We start from the raw sequence: 23,774 nt of genomic DNA, 5'->3' as shown, positions 1-23,774 counted from the left end.
CTCTTCTAACTCAATGACGTGCTCTATCCCCCTATCTGGAGGAACGCCATGTGGAATATTGCCAAATACCTTGGCATGTCTATCAATGATGTCCTGCATATCAGGCGGATGACTCTTAACCTGTGGCTCTGGTGATGCTGGCATAATCAAGCACTCCGCTGCCCACTTAACATCATCATGTCTGAACAACCTCTCCATCCCCCTCAAAGAAACTACCCTACAATTGCCATCTGATAATCCTCTGAGTACCACGGTCCTGCCCTCATGCTGGAACCTCATCTCTACTCTCTCCATGTTGAGAGTAAACTCTCTCAACGATGCCATCCAAGTCATCCCTAAGATAACGTCATAATCACCCATGTCCACAACATAGAACTCATCCTGTAGCTCATAACCATCTCCCAATCTAATGCGAAGATTTGTAATCTTTTGTGTGCATAGTAACTTGTGACCACTAGCTACCATGACTCGGAATCCTGAATGTTCTTCAGTTTGCCACCCTCTCCTAGCCACTAACTGTGAATCTATGAAATTATGTGTGGCCCCAGTGTCCAACAAAGCAACCACCTTCTGTCCCTGTATGGTGCCATGCACCTTAAAAGTAATTGCCTTTTGAGCACCTGTCAATCTAGCTAGGGACTTCTCATTCCTTGAACCCTCCTCAGTGGCACTGCTCTCACCCTCAGACTCTGACTGCTGCTCCTCATCTTCTGACTGTGACTCCTCAGCAGAGAAGTACTCGATCTGGTTGGCCTTAGCCTTCAGAGGAGACTTGTGAGATAAATCCCACAGTTTCCTACACTGAAAACATAGTTTTTTCCGCCTCAACTCGTTCAGTGTCTCATCATCTAACCTCTTTGATTTTTTTTTCTGAGGCTGAGAATCCTTATGTAGAGGTTTTTTATCCTTATCCCTCTTGAAGTGTGGATCCTTAGGAGTGAACTTACTCCTAGAAACGGAAGGTGCATGATCTCTCGCCTTCCGAATGGCATCCTGCAATGTGAGGGGATCATGTCCCTTCACCCAACCACGAAGAGGCTTTGACAATCCATCCACAAACAGTACAATCAACCTCCTCTCCGAAATGTCTATAAACAACATTGATAGACTCTGGAAATCTGAGATGTAATTGTCGATAGGATCCCACTGTCTCAACTGAGCTAACTCCTTGAAATGGAGTTCTGGATCCTTCGTATCAAACTTGTCAATCAACCTCTCAGTGAACTCTACGTATGTGTCTATTTGATTATGGCCCAATGTAACCATACCATGGTGCCACCACTCGTGTGCACTCCCATCCAAGTGCAATGCAGCATACTTAATCGCATCCTCCTCAACCATGGGATTAAGCTGGAAATAAGTATCTAATTTCTGGACCCATGTCCGTGTTGAAGCCTTCCCTGTACCCATAGTATGGAATAGAAAACTTTCCCAACTTCTTCCTCATCTCATAATTCTGTTGTCGGTTTCCTCTCATGGGCATATTCTTGAGTCTAACATCCATATATTCCCTGAATGTCATCTCAGCCTGTAACTCAGGGCTAGAGTCCCTCCAATCATCCATAATCATATCTTGAATCTCTTGCTGTGTAGGACCGGCATTATTCTGGTCATTTTGTCTCGGAGGAAACTGTGGCATGAATGGTCTCGTAGTAGAAGAACCTGCTCTAGCATATGTCCTGCTTCCCCTGTTAACCGATGCGTCTCCATTACCTCCATTACCCTATCCACCTCCCTGGTTAGCATTATTACCCTGATTGGTATTATTACCTTGGTTGCCATTATTGCCTTGATCTGCTTCCGTCAAATGTTGTGTAATGGCTATAGCCATCTGCTGCAATGTAGCCTGGAGCTCCCTCTGACCCCCAGCAAGATCACTAAGCATCTCCCTAGTGCTAGGTTCTCCCCTTTCCCCATCTCTGTCACCCATGGCTGGTGTTGAAAAAGGGTAACCCTCCTCTTCAATCTCTGGTGAATTCTGTAAGTTTATGTTTGACCTGTTTCACCTCAAGTAATATTGATGTGCTGGATGCATGAAACCCTCACAGGCTGGCAGGAAAAACAAGCTTTGATACCACTGTAATGGACACCCTAGAATGCCCAAAAACTAAACCAACTGCTGATAGGAATTTAGTCAAACAGTTTGCATCGACTTCTTATTTCTCCGTTTAATGTTTAAACCTCTTATGGCTTCGGAAATGAAATGTTTGTTTGTTTTTAAGTCTTGCATAGGTTTAAAATCACATAACATGAACTAAAAGGAAATTACAATAATATGCAACATGAAGATTGAACTACTGTGGATATGATATTATTTCCAGAATTAATAAAGTCAAATACATAGCAGATTTTTCAACTCACTAAATACTCCAACATTTTTGACATAATGTTCCAACGACTTCCCATTTTGCTGCTACAGTAACATGAATAGTGCCATGCTACAGTAGCGTGAATAGTGCCGCGCTACAGTAGCGTGAATGGTGCCATGCTACAGTACATGAATAGTGCTGCGCTACAGTGCTGCTACAATATTAATTAGTCTTCAATCAGTCCAATATCTTCATAAAATCATCCCTTCAGAATGGCATAAGTATTGGTCAAGAAGTGAAGAAGGTACGAGCAAAACACCAAATCTGCCTGTAGCTAGAGATGCACCCAATCTGCTTGTTAATGAAGTTGATAGCAATGGATTCCAAAGGCCAAACCCCAAGGGAATGACGTCTAGAATGTCACAAGAGAGGATAGATGTCCTCTAGTGCCAAGAACGGATCTGCAACTCACACATCAATTTCTTCTCATATTCAACATGCTGAATGAAGCCACAAAAGCTTCCTTTTATTCTTTCTCCAAGGGTCGATCCAATTCACTTGAGCAATGTGTGATAAAAGATGTGCAATATAAAACATATTAAAATATTCACTTATGTCTCCCTTGGGTGCCCCTTTGATTTGCACACATCCCCATAAAATAAATATTAAAGTAACACTTTAATATTTTACAATTAAATTAAATGTTACTTTAATAACACTTCAAGCATTAAAATATATTAGCAATCGGACTCCGAATAGCGCGAGTGATAGCTCGTCGGAAAGCTCTCATCGAGGAGTATCGAATCCAATCACCAAAACTAGCCTCTGTTGTGTCCTGCTGACTTACAAAAAATAGTAAGTATGCTTGAAACTAAGTAAATCAACTCCGTTTTGGTCCAAACTAGAAATGAGTAGGCCAAAACACTCCAGGATCCCCTTAAACCCTTCCTTGGCCCTCAGGACCATGTAGAGCTAGGCTAACGCACATACACTTGGTCAACTGCTAAGGTGGTGACATTACACTGTGAGAGCTACAAAAAGAAAGTGTTATTTTCCTCCATTTTGAGTTCAATTCAAGGCACCTTATCTCATTATGTTGGTTTTAGTTTCCATTTCAGATTTGTACCCTTAATGGCTTATTGCAGATATGTTGTTGTTAAGGTTCATAGTTCATGGCATGAATTTATTGACTATTTTAAGAAACAGGTATGCTCTCTTTCCTTTTCTAAATTTATAAGCTTATCTTTCTAATTGACTAGTACCTGAAGCATACCCAACAACTCACTTTTTAATATTTTATTTATATGATACTTATATGGTGATTACACAAAGGTGATTTATTTGGTGTGTACCCAATAACAGGAGGGTGAAAAACGACTTTTGGCATTTACCAAGAAAGGCACAAGTGTACACACGGTATTCAATATATCCAACTTTAAGCAAAGATGTAGCTTGATGAGTTCAATAGATGAATATTTTAATTTTGTATTTCTTCCTTGATTTCTCCAAAATTAAAGTGAACCCATATCTTGGATGCACTTAGAAGTTTATTGTAGTGCTAAAGTGGAGTTTGTAGTGCAAAATTTTGTTGTGAATTATTGGATAAAACTGTATAGTGTTTTTCCTTTCCAATGTTTCAAGCCTCACTAAATGGTCAGTACTTGAGGAGAATAGAAAAAAACTTTCTTTAAATATGCTACATTAAGGAAGATGAAGTAAGGAAACAAGTCATTAAAATAGGGGTTAAATTTTTAATTTAATTTGTACTTCATTATTAGCTTTGATTGAATGTAATAGTTTATTAAGAATTTTAAATAAATCCATAGTTTATTAAAATTATTAAAAAACCTTAGCTTGTATAATAAAAGGATTTAATTCAGATTGTAAACAGCTTTTATTCAAGAGCTGGTCTATGTTAGAAGTCTGATGTCTGAGTCTTGTTTGTAATGGCATCTTGTGTTTCAAGTTCTGGTTTTTATTAAGGGTCTGCAACAGCTTTTCTTGCTCCTGTTCACTTGATTAGGCTGCTGTTCTGTTTGTCATTTGCTGCAATTGTGGGCAGTCATTATACTGCCTTCCCTTTTAAATTTTTTTATTTTGCATTATTTCATTAAAAAAAAAGGATTTCAGAAAATATCAAGGGGCAAAGCAACCTAAGGTTGAGTTGAAAATCCTACACACAAAGCTAAGCAACAAATGTTTTTAATCAAATAACTTTTTTGTCCTAACAATTTCTTGACAACTTTGATGATCTCTTGACAGCTTTCAGACAACTTTGACAATTTCACCCTTCAATCCTAATTTCATCACCCAATCAGGGAATTTAGACTTGAAACAATGAATTCCTGACTTGATCTTACCCATTTGACTCGGGACTCACCTTATCCCGGATTGACAAAACATATCTTTTCATAAGCAAAAGGCTAAAACTGTTGCCAAGCTAAGACAAAAACACTAAGTTGAAAGCAAAAAGTGGGGGGTCCTGTTGTGACGTATTCACACATTGCCCCATTACAAATGGGGACCCCTGCCTTTTTGCTTTCTCGGGTTTGTTTTCTTGGTCTTTTAGGGTTTTGTCTGTTAGCCTTTGCATGATGAGTGCTGTCAGGGGGATCACTGGATAGCAGGCTTTGCTTAAGTCAGGGTGAGTCCGCGATGCTCCAGAATTAGGGTTTATTTGAAAGTCTCCCTTAAGCTTAGTTGCTGCTCTTGTTGTTTATGGTGTTAGGAGGTCATTGAATTTTGATTGGGAAATTTTGTCTTTTGAAGGTCTAAATTGGGCAAATTTGGCTAGGACATGGAAGGAAATGGATCTAGGATCAAGTCTAAGACAAAGTCAAGTCAGTTTGAAGGTGAATTGAGCCTAGAATAGGAATTTCGCTCCTGACCCTTCCAAAGGGTCTAGAGAGAAATTCATATAAAACCTTATTTCCTTCACAAAATCTCCAAATGGATGCCAAGGTGAACTTGATAGAGATCAAAGGAGTCCTAACAAGTTATGTCCAAGCCAAGGAAAGGAGAAGGGAATCAAGAAATGAGCCTAAAATGAGAATTTCGCTCGTGACCCTTCGAAAGGGTCCAGAGCGAAATTCATATTTCCTCTATTTTGCTCTTTACCATGACCAGATTTATAACTTCTAAGGCATAGTTGAGGAGGCTTGGACACATGTTTGCCTTGAGGAGGAGGTTTAAGGCTTTGAAATGATGAAAATCAATCTGGGAGGAGAATTTTGCTCCTGACCCTTCCAAAGGGTCGAGAGCGAAATCCTCCATTTTGCCTTCCTTTGGCCTTAAAAACTTAGTTTGACCTTGCCTAGACCCAGTTGGATGATGGATTGTCTAGATTGCAATAAAAGGAAGTTATTTTGATCAAGTTTGGAGGAGAATGAAGTGAACCTAGGTGAGAAACTAGCCAAGGATAGGGATTTCGCTCCTGACCCTTCCAAAGGGACCAGAGCGAAAATCCCCTTTAACCTCAATTTCTCACTTATCAAGGCCAAGTTTTGAGTCCTAAGGCATGTATGGAAGTATTTTGACTTGTTCTAAGCCGTAGAGAGCGACTTGAGGTGGAGGAAATGGAGGATTTTAGCCTAAAAATTGAATTTCGCTCTTGACCCTTCCAGAGCGAAATTCTTGAAAACACTCATTTTCCCCTTAGTCAAGATCAGGACCTTGGTGGAGATGCAAGAAGAATGGTCTGTGTTTACCTCCCAAAGAGGATTGGAGTTGGAAGAATCAAGAATCAAGGTCAAAAACATGATTTTCGCTCCTGACCCTTCCAAAGGGTCCAGAGCGAAAATCCTTATAGCTCTTGTTTTCTTCCTAGTTTTGGCTAGGTGTTGACATGGTTGAAGGTGGTGTGAGGTATTCTTGCCTTGTAGGGTGAATTGAGGTAAAGGAAGTGTAAGATCAAGCCTAAAACTTGAATTTCGCTCCCGACCCTTCCAAAGGGTCCAGAGCGAAATTCATAAAACCTCTCTTTTGCCCCAAATTTACATCGAACTTGGTATGGGTTGAGAATATAGGGATCCTTAGGCATGCATCTAGGCAAGCGTAGTCGCAAAGTGAGGTCTAAATGAGCCAGGAATGCAAAATTCGCTCCTGACCCTTCCAAAGAGTCCAGGGCGAAATTCTTATAGAGCCTGTCCCTGGAAAGAATCTTGAGCAAACTTCATTTTGATATCTTCTCGTTGATGATTTAAGGTAGAAAATGCTATGTTAGAATAAATATATTGTGTCCTTAATCATCTTATGGTTTGTTTTGCAGATGAAAGAAGACCAAGCCAGGGCAAGGAAGACCTCCTCCAGTCCAGCATCATCAAGGACGACCAATTCGCCAGCTACCTCCAGAGCCTTCACTTAGCCACACTAAGGAACCACAAGATAACAATGAAGGGCGTTGCCAGCATTTCAAGGAAAGGTACACCATCCATCCTGCACATCAAATACAAAGGAGGTTAAAGCAAGGGTCCGTTGAAGAAGCAGATAGTTTCAGAAGAGTTAATTAAAATTACCTTCTCAGCATCATCAAATTGAGCATCTACCAAGTTACAAGTGTCAGACAAGGTGGCATCCCACTCATCACTCCTCCAGTCAGATTGGTCCATCTCAGCGTGTCTAGATTTAATGTACCTGACTCATCAAAGATGACACTAACTTCGATGTACCTACCCCGGTCATCCATTGGTCGATTATTCCAGAGAAGACATGTGTCCAAGTAATGCAATTATTTCATTGGTCAGAATTGAGTTTGTTGTAATAAACCCTAATTAGGGTTTTCATTGTAAAATCTCGGCTATTGATCTCAAATTGATCTGAGCTATTGAATTGTATTGTGGGCACTATATAAGCCTTAGCTCCCCATTTGTAAAGGCTAATAGTTAGTCAATAGTTGATAGCGGGTGAATAGTTAGCTAATAGTGAATAGTCAGCTGATAGAATAGCAATTAGAGTAAATTAGGAGGACAAGGCAAGAAATTGTTGCCAGTGATTGTAAGCAAACTCCATTTTCATTGAAGTTATGGTGAAGTGTGTTGTTTCGTTGCAATATGCATGGTCTCTTGTTGAATCTTCATTTTAGATGATAGATAATTAAATTGAATGAAAGAAGTTGTTGAATGCACCTGTGTGGAATCCGTCTAATCCATACCACTAGCCTCTTACTGATTGTAAGTGCGCCTTGCGTGGTCAATTGGCATAAAATGAGCTTAATCTTAAGTCGTTACACGTCTATTGTTCATGCATTATCTTGAATGGTGATGAGTGTCTGATGGTGTACGATTTGAACGTATTGGAAGCATCCCTTAGAAGATCGCACTGAGTTGGTGTCGGATTGTTCAAGCCTGATGGTGAGACCCAGCCCAGTAGGACTCCACCTAGTCGTTCATCCATCTTCTCGCATTCTAGGTAGTAGAGTAGACTTCCTGAACCCTGCATCTTTTACCATTTGTTTGTCTTCGAGTTAGTAAATAGGACTTGTGATTCCAGCAAATCAGACGTTCAGGTCATCAAGTGTAAGTCCCCTTGTGATTCCAGCAAAATCAGATCATACCACGAAGAGCTTATCCACGAGTAGAGAACCTACATAACAGAACCTTGAAGTTTCTCCGATTGATCCTTTTTGTGATATCTTCAACATTCGGAAACTTTACTTAAGAGAAGATAAGATACCTCTGGGTATTTTATTCTGTGTTTGGTCGTGTACAAAAGACACATCAAGAGGTCCCCATTTGCCATGGGGCAGTGTGTGAACGCGTCACAACAAAATCCAACAAAGAATATCCAAACCTTTATGGTGAATAACCAAATCTTTCAGGTTGTCGCCTATCATGAGTAGACCTCCTTAATTGCTAAGGTTGAGGCTCTTGATCTTCTTCATAAGTTCTAGAGCTGCTTGAGCTCTCCTCATCATCAGGTCCAACAGGGGTCCAAAGTTCATTTTGCATTGGAGTAGGTGGTACATGAAATACCTCGTTTTTCTATTTTTCTTCCTTCTTTGGTTGCAAATGAACTATGGAAGGTTTCAACTCACAAATGATCACACTTCTACTATAGAGCACCTTCTCTGCAAATAGATCCCAAAGCTTGTAATCTTTCACACCAACACCATAGCCGGTGAATATACACTTAACCGCCTTGTCTCCAATTGTGATATTTTCTCACTTGGAACATGTGCATATGCCTCATAGCCAAAGACTTTGAGATGTCTCATTGAAGGCTTTGTTAAGGGTCAATAACACATGTTAGTTGTAGTGGGGACGGGTGTTTATGTTTATGTTTGAGTCGCCGAGAGGTTCCCGTGGGGTAGTTGGTAGTTAGTGATAGTTGGCAACTTGGCCAACTGTTGAGTCTATATATGGTTCAGATGGAACCTAGGCAGGGATGGTATTGTAATGGCATATTCTTGAGAATTCAATAAAGATATCATTGTTCTGGTATAGCTGTTTGTTGTTGTTACTTATGCTTTGATATATGAATGTTCTCTTACATGAATAGTTGTTACGTGTGGGAAATCCTTGTTTTACCTGTGAGTTTACCAACCTCACATTAAGGGCTAAACATTTTGGCGCCGTTGCTTGAACGAACCTGGAGATAACTATGGTGGCAGGCGGAAGGAATTAATGAGCCGACCATTCAACCAACAATTAATTGTCGTGGACAGCGACACACACGAAGAAAGTACCGCAGAAGAGGCACGAGAGGATCAGTTGACGATAGACTTGGTAGAGTTGTGGGACGTGTCGGTCACACAGTACGTGTAGAGGGAGGCTCATGTTAGAGCCGTCTTCGAAGGCACGGTACGTGGTGAACTCACTGTCAACACTCCCGTCTTTGACCTGCTCGGAAGTATTCCAAGGTTACTCGCTAGAAATCTGATTTCACTTCAGGACCGAAGGTAGGAAATTGCACGGGAACTTCGTCGGCAACAAGTACTCCAAAGGTACAAAGAGCGCAATCGTAGGGAGGAAGAGGAGAGGGAGAGAAGCCGACGCCGTACCTCTGGCACTTAATGCCCCTATGGCCAAACAAAGACAAACGTACCACTACCACCGAAGGAGTAGACGAGGGAACGGTACAAAGATCTCTCCGTATAAAAGAACAGGTTGAGTGGAGACGAGAGCTAAGGGAGGTTGCTGATTCACAGAGCCTCGAGAAACATAGCAGAAGTCAGAGTGTGAGTCGGAGTCGTAGTCGGGAGAGACAAAGGTCGTGCATGTGGAAGGAGTTGGTGGAGGTCGCCAGGAACCTGCCACTTCCAGATGTAGCGGAGGAAGATCTCGCCGACTAGGCCCCACACTCGACGACGAGTGAAGAAGACTTTGGAGCCGAGTCGCAGAGCAACCCATCAAAGTATTTTGAACAAGGAGAGGAGGCGGTATGGGACCTACACGAAGAGGTCGCCAATATTTTTGAAGCAACATTATTTGGCATCAGGAATTTGTCCTTGTCAGAGGAAACCACAATAGGAGGTTCAGATCTAGATAGCTCGGGAAGGAGGGAGTATAGGAGCGAGGGTGACTAAAGCCTTGCGGACAGGGGTCCAACCAGGTCAAGAGCGTAGGGTACCTTCCAGACACATAATACCTTCCGGGCATATAGTAACTTCCAAGCGCTACATAAAACCCCCCAGACAAAAACTATGGCACACATCTCGGATAAACAAAAGCTTCCAAAATTCATGGGTGACGAGTTGGAGGATCCCGTACGACATTGTAAGACATGTGTGACCATTTGGGAAGCAAATGGCCAGGACGATTGGGATTACTGGTTGAAGGCATTTCCAGCCACTTTGCGAGGAATAGCAATTGATTGGTATACAGATCTGGATGCCCAGTATAAAATGTCTTGGAACAATCTGAAGAAGGCTTTCCAAGAGGAGTTCAAACTCCTACGGGATGACAATGAAATTGTGGGGGAGATTTACAATACCAAGTAGGGAAAAAGTTAAAGGGTGCGGGCATATAATAGAAGGCTGAGGGAATTGCTCAACAAAATGGAGAACCAGCCAGCTGATGGCCTCAAGAAGAGATGGTTTGTTGAAGGACTGGTACTGTCTCTCAGACGGAAGATGAAAGTGGTCCCTCTGCCCTCGTATGACGAAGCATACAATCGTGCAATGGATATTGAAAGTGAAAACAAGACTTTCAGGGGAAGCATCGGGTGAGCAATGGTGACAGTACGGATGTAGAAAGTGATGGGGAGTCCAAAACGGTGCAAGCACTCCAAAGGGATATGATGAGGATGATGAAAGAACTAAAGGCTGACAAAGAAAGTGGCAAAGAAGGAAAGGAACAATGGTGCACCGACCGCAAAACATAAGGGCACACTAAGGGGAGTTCCCCTCGTAAAGCTTTCTGTGACATCTGCCAAGTAATGGGACATTCCATTAAGGAATGCCTGTACAACTTAAAAGCATGGAGCACACAAGTGCTCTACGCCCAACCCGACCAAGTCACACTGCCAGCGACACCTTTGAAGCCGGCAGCAAACTCTGACGCCTCTCCTGGAGGGTACCGAAACAACCGGGGAGGTAACAACATGCCCAATGCTAACACGCCAAGTAGAATTCAATACGACGCAAAGGGATGACCCATGATCCAATGTCGAAAATGCAACGAATGGGGTCACTTTGCGTAGGAATGTCACAATGGAGATGATGCAGGAAGTTTGCTGTGCAAATGGTGTGGTCCGGGGAATCATGAGGACACAGAGTGTCCAAAGCAAAAAGGGGTAAATATGCTGGAGGTAGAAGAACCAGGGGAAGGCGTATTGGGAATCACAAGATTGCAAAACAAGAAAGCCATGTATCCTGACCCTCGCATGGAGAAGGAAAGACTTCAGGAAGCCAGGGCAGATATTGAGCGGGCGATGGCAGAAGAACGGAGGGCCTCACACCCGGCTACCAGTACTCCACTCCGGTCAGGACTGGAAAAAACTATCATTAAGCAGATGTTACAGACCACTATATTCGTATGGGTATCCGACCTTATACAAACCATGCCATAGTTGAAGATGGCCCTGACAAATGCAACCGACGACACTACCATCAGCCAGGGACACCGGATGATGACAAAACCACATAGTACAGCTTCGGTGAAGGAACCTGGTATGGAGGTCGTGGACCCTATGCTGCTCACGGTAAGCATTGGACGAAAACCTGCCGTGGTGGAGATGGACATAATGGGACAAAAGCTCACAAACACCATTGTGGACGGCGGGTTTGGAGTCAACGTGCTACCGAAAGAAACTTGGAGAGGTCTGGGCAAGCCTACCCTCTGGCCACCAACATTTCATCTCGTCGGTGCGGACCAACATGACATCAAACCCCTCGGAACTCTCATGGCACAAAAGGTGGTGATCGGGACACAACAATTCCTTCTGGACTTTGTGGTCATCCCACTGGAGAGAAAAGTGTACGACGCCGTCCTGGGAAGGGGATGGCTGATCATGGCTAGAGCCAATCATAACTGGAAGAAGTGAAGGTCAAAAGTATGTGATTGACTTGAGGAATCAATCCGTCAGTGAAGAGCTTGCGTCATTTGACTCCGACTCAAAGGACTCAAATAGATGGAAGTGGGGTTTTGAAGGCGACAGAGGAGGGAGGGAACCCAATGAAGAGGGAGTGCTAGAACTAGACGGATGCTTCGAGGATGGAACTAGTTCGTTGGCCGGACTCTTCCATTGGCAGATGGAGGACTACGAGGTCTTCCACCCAGAGTGCCACATGCTGCAAATATGCGAGATTGGGGAATCAGGTGGCGGTATGGAAGAACAGTCATTTCCACCTGAGTACAGCAGGTACCGGGAGGGAATGGCATGGGTGGATGACACGCTAGCCCACCAATTTGAACAAGACAAACCCATCAAGTACGAGGAAAGGGGTGTGGAAAAAGTTAATCTAGGCAAGGACGAGGACCCGCAGGTGATACTCGTAGGGGATGACTGGAACCCCGTATTGAAGGCGGCGACTTTCAGGATATTTCTTGAATACAGGGACGTCTTTGCTTGGACCTACAAGGACTTGAAGGGGGTACCACCGGAATTGTGCATACATCGCTTAACCCTCGTACCTGGAGCCCAACTCGTACGGAGGAGACCGTACAAGATGAACAAGAACTACGCGGCCAAGGTGAATGAGGAAATCAACAAAATGTTGGAGGCTGGGATCATATTCAAAAGTAGAAACTAGTGATTGGGTTTCCTCAATAGTCATTTCTTTCAAGAAGGAAGCTAATCAGATAAGGATATGCGTGGACTTCAGGTACCTAAACATAGTAACAATCAAAGATCCATTCCCAATCCCATTCATTGACAACATTCTGGAAGAAGTAGCTGGGCATGAGATATACATGTTTCTGGATGGGTTTTCAGGATACAATTAGATAAGTATTGCGGGAGAAGATAAGCTAAAGACCACATTCGTGGTAGAGGAGGGGGTGTATGCCTACAATCGCATGCCCTTTGAGCTATGTAATGCACCGACAACCTTCTAGAGAATAATTTTACACATTTTTGACAAAATGTCTGCGGGAAATTTCAGGGCATTCATGGATGACTGGTCGATTTTCAGTGATCAGGACACCCATCTAAAGGCACTTGGAGAATGTATGGAGAGGTGCCGGAGAGCTAGACTGGCTCTTAACCTAAAGAAGTGTAGCTTTATGGTACCGCAAGGGAAGCTTCTCGGCCACATTGTTTGTAAAGAAGGTCTGAAGACAGACTCGGATAAGATAGGAGTGATTGTCAACATGGAGAACCCAATGAATGCTACAGGAGTGAAGTCATTTTTGGGACATGTTGGCCACTACTGGAGATTTATCAAAGGCTTTGCACAAGTCTCTTGGGCCCTAGATAAGCTGATAAGGAAAGGGGAGTCGTTCGTATGGGGTACGGAGCAGGAAGAAGCCTTCAAGGAATTAAAAGATCGGCAGGTAAGTGCACCAATACTGGTGTACCCGGACTGGAATAAGGAGTTTCACGTACACGTCGATGCCTCCAACTTTGCGATTGGTGCTACCCTCGCACAAGTAGGGATGCAAGGATTGGACCATTCCATTTTCTTTGCCAGTCGCTTTTTTTAGGGCTGATCGAAACTACAGCACAATGGAGAGGGAGGCACTCGAGATGGTGTGCGCAGTACAAAAGTTTCGCCACTACCTGTTGGCTACTCCGTTCACGTTTTACATGGACCATTAGGCACTAATGTATTTGGTAAATAAACCAATTATCCAAGGTCGGGTAAGTAGATGGTTGCTACTCCTGCAAGAGTTTACCTTCACCATTATTGTGTGGCCAAGCAAGTCCCATGTGATAGCCGACCAACTATCAAGGATCAGATCAGGAGAATCAGTCGAAGGGGTGAACAAGGACTTTCCAGATGCGCACTTGTTCCAGATTGCAGTACTACCATTGTGGTACGAGAAGATCGGCCAGTACCTCTCTACTTCCACATTTCCAAGGGAGATGCCCCCTGGAGAATGGCGGAAGCTGGCACTGAAGAGTAAGACTTTCCAGCTAATCAATGGCCTGTTATATAAGATGGGCCCCAACCAAATCCTGAGGAGATGTGTTATGGAAGAGGAAATTCCCAGCGTGTTGAAGGAAGCACATGACGGGTTGGCAGGCGGACACATGGGACCAGATGTAACTGCCAGGAAAGTACTTCTAGCTGGTCTGTGGTGGCCAACTCTACACACTGACGCCCGGGAGTGGGTGGTTGGGTGTGACACTTGCCAACGGGCAGGAAAACCACTCAAGAGGGACTTCATGCCCCTCTTTCCCTCACAGCCACAGGAGCTATTCAAACGGTGGGGTCTGGACTTTGTAGGACCCTTGAAGGCGAGTAGCATGCACAGGTGCAAATATATTGTGGTAGCTACGAAGTACCTCACCAAGTGGGCAGAAGCGAGGGCCTTGCCAGATAACACGGCTCTGACTACGACATGGTTCTTGTATGAACAAATCGTCACGAGGTATGGGATACCCCTTCAAATCACTAGTGACAGGGGAGTGCACTTTGTCAACCAAGTAATCCGTACCATGACCGTAGAGTTCAAAATCTTTCACAATCTCTCTAGTCCGTATTACCCCGAGCTAATGGACAGGTAGAAGCAACCAACAAGGTGTTGGTGTCAATAATTTACAAATCGTGTGGGGTGGAGCAGGAAGACTGGGAGGAAAGGCTACCAGTCGTACTATGGGCTTACCGCACAACCTACAAGGTTACCAAGGGGCATACCCCGTTCCAGCTTATGTATGGGCAGGATGCAGTGGTACCGACCGAGTGCACCCTACCTAGCCTCCGGGTGGCGATGGATAATAGAATCGGTGATGAAGAAAGCTCGAGTGCAAGGCTCGACAGCCTAAGGAAACTGGACGAACGAAGAATAATGGCACAATGGACTACGGAGGTAGCGCAACGACGGTGGAAGTGCTGGCATGACCAACACCTACGACGAGTCAACTTTCGACCGGGGCAGTTGGTTTTGAAGTATAACGGTCGGAACGAACTCCGACCGGGGAAGTTTAAAGTTAGTTGGCTCGAACCCTATAAGATCAGAGAGGTCAGCCAGAACGGGGCGGTGAAGCTATCTACTCTGGATAACAATCCAATCAGGGACCTAGTGAATGGTTCAAAGCTGAAAATCTACAAAGAACGGAACAAACCTGTTATCGGGATTAACATGCTAGGATATGCCACCAAAGGGCATTGGACCGCGGGCCAGAGCAAGGAAGTCGAAGAAGAGCCAGTGGTAAAAGAAGAACCCTACCAGAGAGATGAGAAGTGGGCAAAGCCTTTTGCAGCCATGGAAGAGCGGCTTGTGCCAAAGTAGGTGGAAGGTGTTGCGGTTCCCAGGAATCACAAGCACCTCAAAAACACATTTTGGGGAGCCAGTTGTATGGGTGCGGGTGTCAGGACATTGGAAGAAGCGGGCCCCATATGAAGGTCTTCGAAAAGGGTACGTAGCATACGATATCAATGAAGAAGCTGAAGCTCGAAGGAAAGTCGAGAATGCAAATAAAGAGAAGGAACTTGAAGACATAGAGGTAGAACTGAACTTGAAGGAGTACGGGGCAACCCTGGGTCCTTGTTTAAAAATGGTGCTGAAAACAAAAGATTTATTTATCATCGCCTCCCAGCCAGGTGAAGCGGAAGCCGAACCTAGTTCATTATATCGGGTGATCCCCAACCCCGCGAGACCATCAGAGGTTGACGGAGAGAAAGTAAAATGGTACCGACTGTACGAAGACTGTTACTTTGATGGGCGATATAAGGGGGTGGGACCTGCTCTGTTAGTTGACAAGATATGGGACTTGGAGTATGTAGGGTTGTGTTGTGCACAAGAATGCTATAGGAGGCTGCCGCACGTCTGTATGTGGTTGCACGATTTAGAGATAAAGTTGAAGACCCAGAATGATCCCTCAGGAATGAAGAGGACTAGGGGAGATGAGGATGTCGACCAAGGGTCAAACGAAAGGTGGAAGGAAGCCAGGACAAGTGGCAAAAGAAGAGCAAGGAAGAAATATAGTACCCGAACAACGAGGAAACTAAGGGGGGCGAGAAAATCATTTGGCAGTATTGGTAGAGACAGTAAGCTACCCTGTGGATCACAAAGAGCCATCTGAACGATGTGAACGTGGTAAACTGAAGGTAGGAAGATGTACATTTAAAAAGTGTTGTCAAATAAAGGAATTAAAACAATTGATAAGAGATGCGATGTTAAAAATAAAAAGAAAAGAGTATATGGAGGGGATAAAAAGGCAAAGGGTGACGAGTATTAAAAATTTAAAGTGCCAGGCAAAAGTAAGAGAAATAAGTAAGGAAAAAATACGATTGATAAAAAGGCAATTATTTTGTAAAAAATTAATAAAGTATTTAAGCCTAACCCTAACCTTGAAAAGAGCGAATGATTATAAAACCCCCTAGACGTTTATTTTTATACAACACACAGGCAAGATTGTTTTGGTGACAACAGAAGGACCAAGAGAAAGGGAGCGAGTCCAGTAGAAGGCGCAACAAGGAAGGAGAATCCGTACAATGTATGGATTACACGAACAGAGGCATCCAAGATAGGACGAAGCAAGCGGTACGACGTTGCTAGTGAATCGTACGACGATCATTACACAGCGTACGGAAAAGTCGTACAAAGTTTGGTAACTCAAAAGCCGTACGGAAAAGCTATACAATCCACACGAGCATGCCTGGAAGTGAAACCGTACAGTACACGAGCAAACGACAGCAGGGGGAGCCGTACGGAAAGGAGGTGTCATACGAAGAAGGCAGTCAAGCCCCCGCATTGGAATTCTGTACAGAAAGGAGGTGCCGTACACAGAAGACAAACAAAACTCGTGCGCTGGAATTCTGTACGAAAAAGAGGTGCCGTACGAACAAGACAATCAGAACTTGCGCGACCGTACGACAAGGGGGGTACGAAAGACAAGGAAAATAGAACACCGTATGGAGGAGATTGGACACTGTACAACAAATGTACAGAATTGAAGATAGGTTGCAGTGCAATACGTACGGTATTCCGTACGCGACAGGCAGCGCTACAGAATTTTTTTTATGCCATCCGTACGAAGTTGGGTACAAAGTTGGCGTGCATTAGAAAAGTCATACGGTCAGGGGAGGAAAGTATATGGGCCAATCGGTACAGTGTAGAAGCAATAATTGGTCTAATGGTCCGTACAAATTGGCGAGCCACACTTGCAGACTGTTATAATAACGGTCAAGGACGGGACAAAGATAGGAAAGCAGGGCAAAACAGCTGCAGTGCAACCATGACAGCTACAGATCCAGCTAGTAGCAGCTAGAAGGCCAAAATCAGGCCAAAAGTGCAGAAGGATCCAGAGGGAATCACGACGGAGAATGTAGCCTTTGAGAGTGTGACTGGCAGTGAATGTCGTACCTGGTGGGAGGAAACTTCCCCCGACCATGTGATAAAGGATTCCCTCAGAAAATCTTAGGTAGACCATGCCATACAAATGTCGACATTCAACATCAAGGATTTTGAGCCGGTGCTACGAACTATGGTATCCAGATACAACTCGCAGGAAAGGGCTTCCATTATTTAGTTCAAGGGATGCACGGTACGAGTTTCATTGAAACTAGAAGACTTCAGGAGGGTATTTGGTATACTCGAGAAGGGAGCATCTGCAGCGAAACCAACCAAAAAGCTTACCAAGGAAAAAAAGAAATGGCTGATGGATTTGGTATGTAGGGATGACCTCATAGAAGAACAAAGGAAGAGTGCCTCGTTTGACAGTAGGGGGTTGAAGCGTGCGTTTATCGCACTAGGAGAATGGAGAATGCTGATGGACTTGGTAAAAAGTTGCCTCACAAGAGCCAGTTGTGCATCAAACATATCCGTCTGGATGATAGGGCTAATGAATGGGATTAAGTGTGGTAAAGTGTACAACTGGGGGCAACTGTTGGCGGAAAGAATTCATGATTTTCTCAAGCTGGAACGCAAGACAATTTACATGTGCCACCATGCCATTAGCCTATTCTTGGATGTCATATGCCTGCAAGCACCGTGAGAAATGTGGGGAATCTTCGAACCGTGCGGACGGGTGGAACCTAATAAGCCAACCATGTACTACTATGCTCATTTGGACACACTGGGTGACACTGCACAACCGGGAAAAGGGAGAAGGAAGCTGGACGCGTCCGTAGAGGTTGAAGATGTCAGCAGCACCGAGGATTTTCAGGAAGAGGCAGAAGAGACTGAGGAGCAGGAGAGCGATGATGAGGGGTTTCGTATGGCACCTCACACAACTGTAGAGGATGAAGGGGAAGCAAAATCGCAACAACAGGAAGAGGAGGAAGGGGAAGATCAACATGGAGGGCTACGAGCGCAATGGAAGAGCACGAGGGTGAAATTCACACCCCCAAAATTATATTTGGCACACTTGGTACCACAGTGGCCAGTCCGGTGGGGGACGTTCGACTAGTAGGAGTGCTGTTCCAAAAAATCAATGAAGGAGAACCATCGACACAACAGTGGGTGTCACTACCACAGATCAACTTAGCTGTACTTGCGTCGGAAGCCATGGACGGTACCAGTATGGCAGACCAGACAATGGCAGAGGAGGCCGTACCAGGGAAAGATGAGGTCGCCGTACAGGGAGTTGGTACTAGTACGACAGGTTCAGGTTCTGGTACGACAAGCACTAGTACGCTACTGACATGTATTGGTATGGTACCAACATGTACTGGTACGTACCAGCATGTACTGGTACAATATCGACAAGTACTGGTACGCCAGGTGCTAGTACGGTACTAGCAGAGAAAGAGGAGGTAGAGGATGTATTGATGACTGGGGATGGTCTGGAGGAGCTGGCAGTACTGGAGACATTGACGGATGAAGATATAGATGCATCGTTGGATGGGTGGCTGGGGCAGTTTGCACTCACACCTCACCCCCCTCCCTCCCCTGCACTGCACGACATGGCTATTGGCCGCACCAGACACAGGACAGGACTACCTCTATCACAGACCAGGATGTGGGGATGTTTGTTGACAGGAAGCATAGGGCAACAGGAAGTGGTGGGCAGAGTTGGAAGATCAACTATGATGGGGAAAGCGGGCCAGAAGGATCACTGGCAGGACTTCACCTCACTCCACCAGATCCTAGCAATCTAGCAGGCTTGCTCCAGCGGTTTCATGGAGAGCTACAAGGGATCTCAGATGTTGCACGTGGGATGGCACAGTTGACTCGGCAGATGGAGGTCGACAACTCCGTTGACGTTGAGAAATTTTGCCACTTCATGACTTCTAGGTGTGCAGACGAGTTTTCGTGCCACTTCGAACAACAGGGGTGGCCAGATAGTAGTACGCTCAAAATGGCACAGGAATGGACGTGCATGCGCTTGGTGGAAGGAGGGGGCACCTTGGGCACCACCTTCCGCAACATGGAGGGAGCCTTTTGGGATGTGTACCTGCAGATGCGACGACGTCAGATAGAGTAGGAGGTGCAGTGGCTGTATATAACAAAACTGGAGAAGGAAGGGGAGAAGCATGCATAGCTAGCGGTAGCAGAAAGGAACCTGCGGGATGAGCTAGAAACAAAGGTGACTATTTATGAGGCCCGTTGCAGCATGCAGAAGGAGGTGCAAGTATGGGCAGCAAAGGTGGCCAAGCTTACCTTATAGATAGAGCAAAAAGACAAAAAACTATTGGAAGCCACGCACATGGTGAAAAAGGCACGAGAACTGCAGCTGGTAGCGGAGTAGAACCTTCAGCTTCACACAGGACAACAATCTTCTTCTTTGACCACTACAAGGACGCTTCCTTTCCCTTCTCCGTCCTAGTCTTTTGTTTTGTATTCCAGCTCCTATTGTCTTAGTCGTCTGGAAGACGGCTACTTTTCGGGGGGGCTGATGTTAGGGGTCAATAACATATGTTAGTTGTAGTGGGGACGAGTGTTTATGTTTATGTTTGAGTCTCCGAGAGGTTTCTGTGGAGTAGTTGGTAGTTAGTGACGGTTGGCAACTTGGCCAACCGTCGAGTCTATATATGGTTCCGATGGAACCTCGGCAGGGATGGTATTGTACTGGCATATTCTTGAGAATTCAATAAAGATATCATTCTTCTTGTATAGCTGTTTGTTGTTGTTACTTTTTCTTTGATATATGAATGTTCTGTTACATGAATAGTTGGTACGTGCGGGAAATCCTTGTTACCTGTGAGTTTACAAACCTCACATTAAGGGCTAAACAGGCTTCTTACTAGACCATGCCTCCATGGGTGTCTTTTCAATTAGTGTCGAAGTAGTAGATTTGCTAATCAAATAACATGCAGTGGCTACAACTTCAGCCCATAACTTTTGTTCAAGGCCAACACCACTCACCATACTTTTAGCCCTCTCCATCTATGTTTTGTTCATCTTCTCTGCCATCTCTACAACTCCATTTTGTTGTGTGGTGTATGGAGTTGTCTTGTGTCTCTAAATCCCATAGTCCTTACAAAACCGGTCAAATTTTGCTGAACAAAACTCACTACCGTTGTCAGCCCTCAAACACTTAATTTTTACCAATTTTGTTTTCAACCAAGGATTCTCTGAATCCCATGGTCGACCTTACAAAACCTGTCAAATTTTGCCGAACAAAACTCACTACCATTGTCAGTCCTCAAACACTTAATTTTTTTACCAATTTGGTTTTCAACCAAGGATTTGAATTTCTTAAACCGAGGAAAAACTTTTGATTTAGTTCTTAGGAAATATACAAGTGTCCTATTGTAGTCATTTTTGAATGAAACAAAATACATAGATCTAGATATCGAAGGAACATTAACAAGACCAAACACATCTGAATGAATATAATCCAAAACCCTAGAAGACTTATGAGAACTAGAATAAAAGAAAACATGATGTTGTTTACCATAAACACAATGTTCGCAAAAGTCGAACTTGAGATTACAATCATCAAGGCCTTCAATAAGACACTTATTTTTCAAGGCTCTAAAACCCTTCTCACCAGTATGGCCAAGTCTTTGGTGCCAGAATATTGTCTGCCTCTTTGGGAGCTTCATCTCCAAAGCATTTGCACCCTTAGGTACCTTGAGAGAACGACCATTAAATGTAGAAACAACAATCTTATTCTTTGGTTGATCTAATGGTGAAGATGAAGAATCCAAAGCCTTTTTCTTGGACTTCACAAAAGCACTATTGCACTGAACCATTCATGCATCAAACTTGTACGGGGTGCCAATCTAAACATCCTTCGCAAGCAACATAGAACCTCTTGTCATCTTGCATCCACCACTTGAGAAAACGATCTGCACACCAACATCACTCAACTTGCTAATTGAAAGTAAGTAGGTTTCGTGCCAAACCAGGTATATGTAGGACACCATCAGTCCTCTTCACTCTACCATTAGGGAATTGGGGCCAACAAACTTTAGGTGAGAGTCATCACCCAGATCACCTAGATACACTTTCCCAGCATCAAACTCTTCGTACTTTGAAAACCAACCTTTGTGAGAGGTCATGTGGAAGGAGGCACTTGAGTCTATCAACCATACATCTTCCGATGCATGTGTTGCCATGACTGTGACAAAAGCATCTACTTCATCTTGAGAGGATTTTTTTGAGTTAGAATCAGAGAAATCCTTTTTAGCCTTCTTTTCTTATCCTCCTTGCATTCTTTACAAAAATGACCAGATTTTCCATAGTTCCAACATTTCTCCTTGGACTTTTACTAGGAGACTTAGATCTCCCTGGAGACTTTGATTTACCCTTCTTGTCCTTCTTGCCTTTCTCCATTGTTCTAACACGAGAAGCCAATGCCTCCTTTGCCATCTTGGAAGATTTCCTTCGCATCTCTTCAGATAACAACAAAGCAACCGCATCCTCCACTTGAAAGTGGTTGTTGTGCTTCCAATGGCCATAAAAGGGTGATCCCACAAGTCTAGCTAAGAACATAACATACGCATGCATTTCTCTTGTTCATCTATCTTGATACCAAGAGAACCTAGTAGGGCAACCAACATGTTATATGCATTCATGTGATTTGCAATAGATCCTCCTTCCTCAGAGGATACAACTTTTTTCTCAGGAATAACTTATTTACCGATGATTTCCCTTGATAAATATCACCAAGCTTCTTCCAAAGCATAGATGCAGTCTTCTCATCATAGACATTCAGGAGCATAGATTGAGTTAGACAGGGTCTTATCAAACCCTTGGCTTTTCGATTCGTTGTATCCCATACATCCTGCACTATAGTGTTGAACCCACGACAAGATTGAGAGGGTGGGGGGGTGAATCAGTTCAGAACTCTATAATATTGATCCAACAAATTTTAAGCAATGTTTAATTATTCTACAACAATACTGAAAATCATAAACCATCAACACACCAGATTTACATGGAAAACCCAATAGGGAAAAACCACGATGAGAATCATTCTCACAATATAGATAAAATTGATTACAATGTTTTAGGCTCACTACCAAGTGTTGACGTGTCTAAAGTCGCATTGCTGCAACTCTATCCGGCCAACGCAAAATAGAATGATCTTGTCGAGTATCCTATCCTCTCTTGTATAAGGAAGCCTTAATGCTGTTTTTAATCGATCAAAGGGGACAACTTTAAGGTTCCAAATGTCAGTTCTTGACTGCAGGATAACTCAATGGTCGATGTCTTTTGCGGGGAGCACAAGGGGACTTACGTTTTTGCAAAAAGCTGGTCTGCATCCTACGATGTTGTGATTCTCAAGCTGCGAAATAAAAGCAAAAGAGGAGGGATAGGAGACCTAAAATTAACAAGGCTGGTGTGCGGGTAGACAGATTCGACAAAACCAATCCCTACTTAGCCATAATAACTCACAACTTCGCAGGAATGGTGCAATCTTCGAGGGGATTTGGAAGATTTTCAGACTGCAGGCGCATGGCTAAGCACCCAATTCTGGCGCAGCTCAGACGGACACCTGCAATTGAACTAAGAATGATTTAAAGGCTCATACTAACCATACACAAGGATACACAATCAACATATCCTCAATGGTATGAGCTCGAATCCATGAAATACCTGCACACCCAAAAGGAAAGATCTATCTAAACTGCTGAAAAAAAACCATGCAAACGGAAGAAAACTAAGATAACAAACACCAAATCAATGTTCATATATTGATTTTGATTGCCATTACAACAATCTTTTGCAACATTTCTATGCTATTCCTAAAATCTAACTTTCTACAAAACTCTAACATATTCTAACTGAAATCTAATAGTCTAACTAGAGTCTAACCCTTTACAATAGAAAGGCCTCTGCCTTTAATAGATTTTACATATTTGAATTGATGGGCATGATTGACTGTATCCAGGGGCCACAATCTACCTTCCAGAAGCTGGCAGCCTTAACCCATGCCCACTCACTTTTCAGTCATCTACCCAACCGCTATCTCAAATGCCTACAACTGTTAGGCTTCAATTTGGGTCTATCCGGTAGGTGAACATAACTGATCCACAACTGACCTGTTTCCCACTTGTTTCAAACTATCTTGAGTGGGGCACACAGACAATTTTACATTAAACAATTTCAGTTTTTAGGAACTGAATTTCTGAAATTAAACCTAGCTGTGTATCCTTCGAGAATGCATACTTGCTGCATTTTGAATGTTCTTCAGTCTTTTGGTCTCGGTGGTGGACTTCAGCTTGGGGTCCATTGCCACACTTCCCAATTCTTGGTTTCGATCTTGCGCTCCTACATCTCGTCTCCATCCTCCAACACCTGGCTTTTATCTTGTGTTAAGTCGTCACTTTAACTCCTCCCGATGTCGTTTTTCTGCGAACAGTCAATTTCACCTTTAAGCAATCAATTTGAAAAATTAATTAAATTAATTTGACAAATATTAAATTTTATTTAACGTCTGGCTTCGTCTCGGTGGAGTTCGGGCTTGAGAAGCTCTTTGTGAAATGTATCTTTTAAATGGTTCTCCTCAAACATGAAATCCGATCCT

At 43.7% G+C, this 23,774-nt stretch overlaps 1 protein-coding gene across 2 annotated transcripts in view; it reads left to right on the top strand.

The window, feature by feature from the left end:
- Positions 1 to 23,774, top strand: part of LOC131061062 (uncharacterized) — a 165,279-nt gene that overhangs the window by 125,128 nt on the left and 16,377 nt on the right. For both annotated transcript variants that reach the window (XM_057994563.2, XM_057994562.2), the window contains exons 5-6: positions 3,455 to 3,515; positions 3,672 to 3,725. In XM_057994563.2, coding sequence (XP_057850546.2) covers positions 3,455 to 3,515; positions 3,672 to 3,725 — 115 coding nt within the window. The remainder of the gene's footprint in view (positions 1 to 3,454; positions 3,516 to 3,671; positions 3,726 to 23,774) is intronic.

The sequence above is a fragment of the Cryptomeria japonica genome, chromosome 4 (genome assembly GCF_030272615.1).
Source record: "Cryptomeria japonica chromosome 4, Sugi_1.0, whole genome shotgun sequence".
In the NCBI taxonomy this organism is placed as follows: Eukaryota; Viridiplantae; Streptophyta; class Pinopsida; order Cupressales; family Cupressaceae; genus Cryptomeria; species Cryptomeria japonica.
This window is presented reverse-complemented; position numbering and strand designations above follow the sequence as displayed.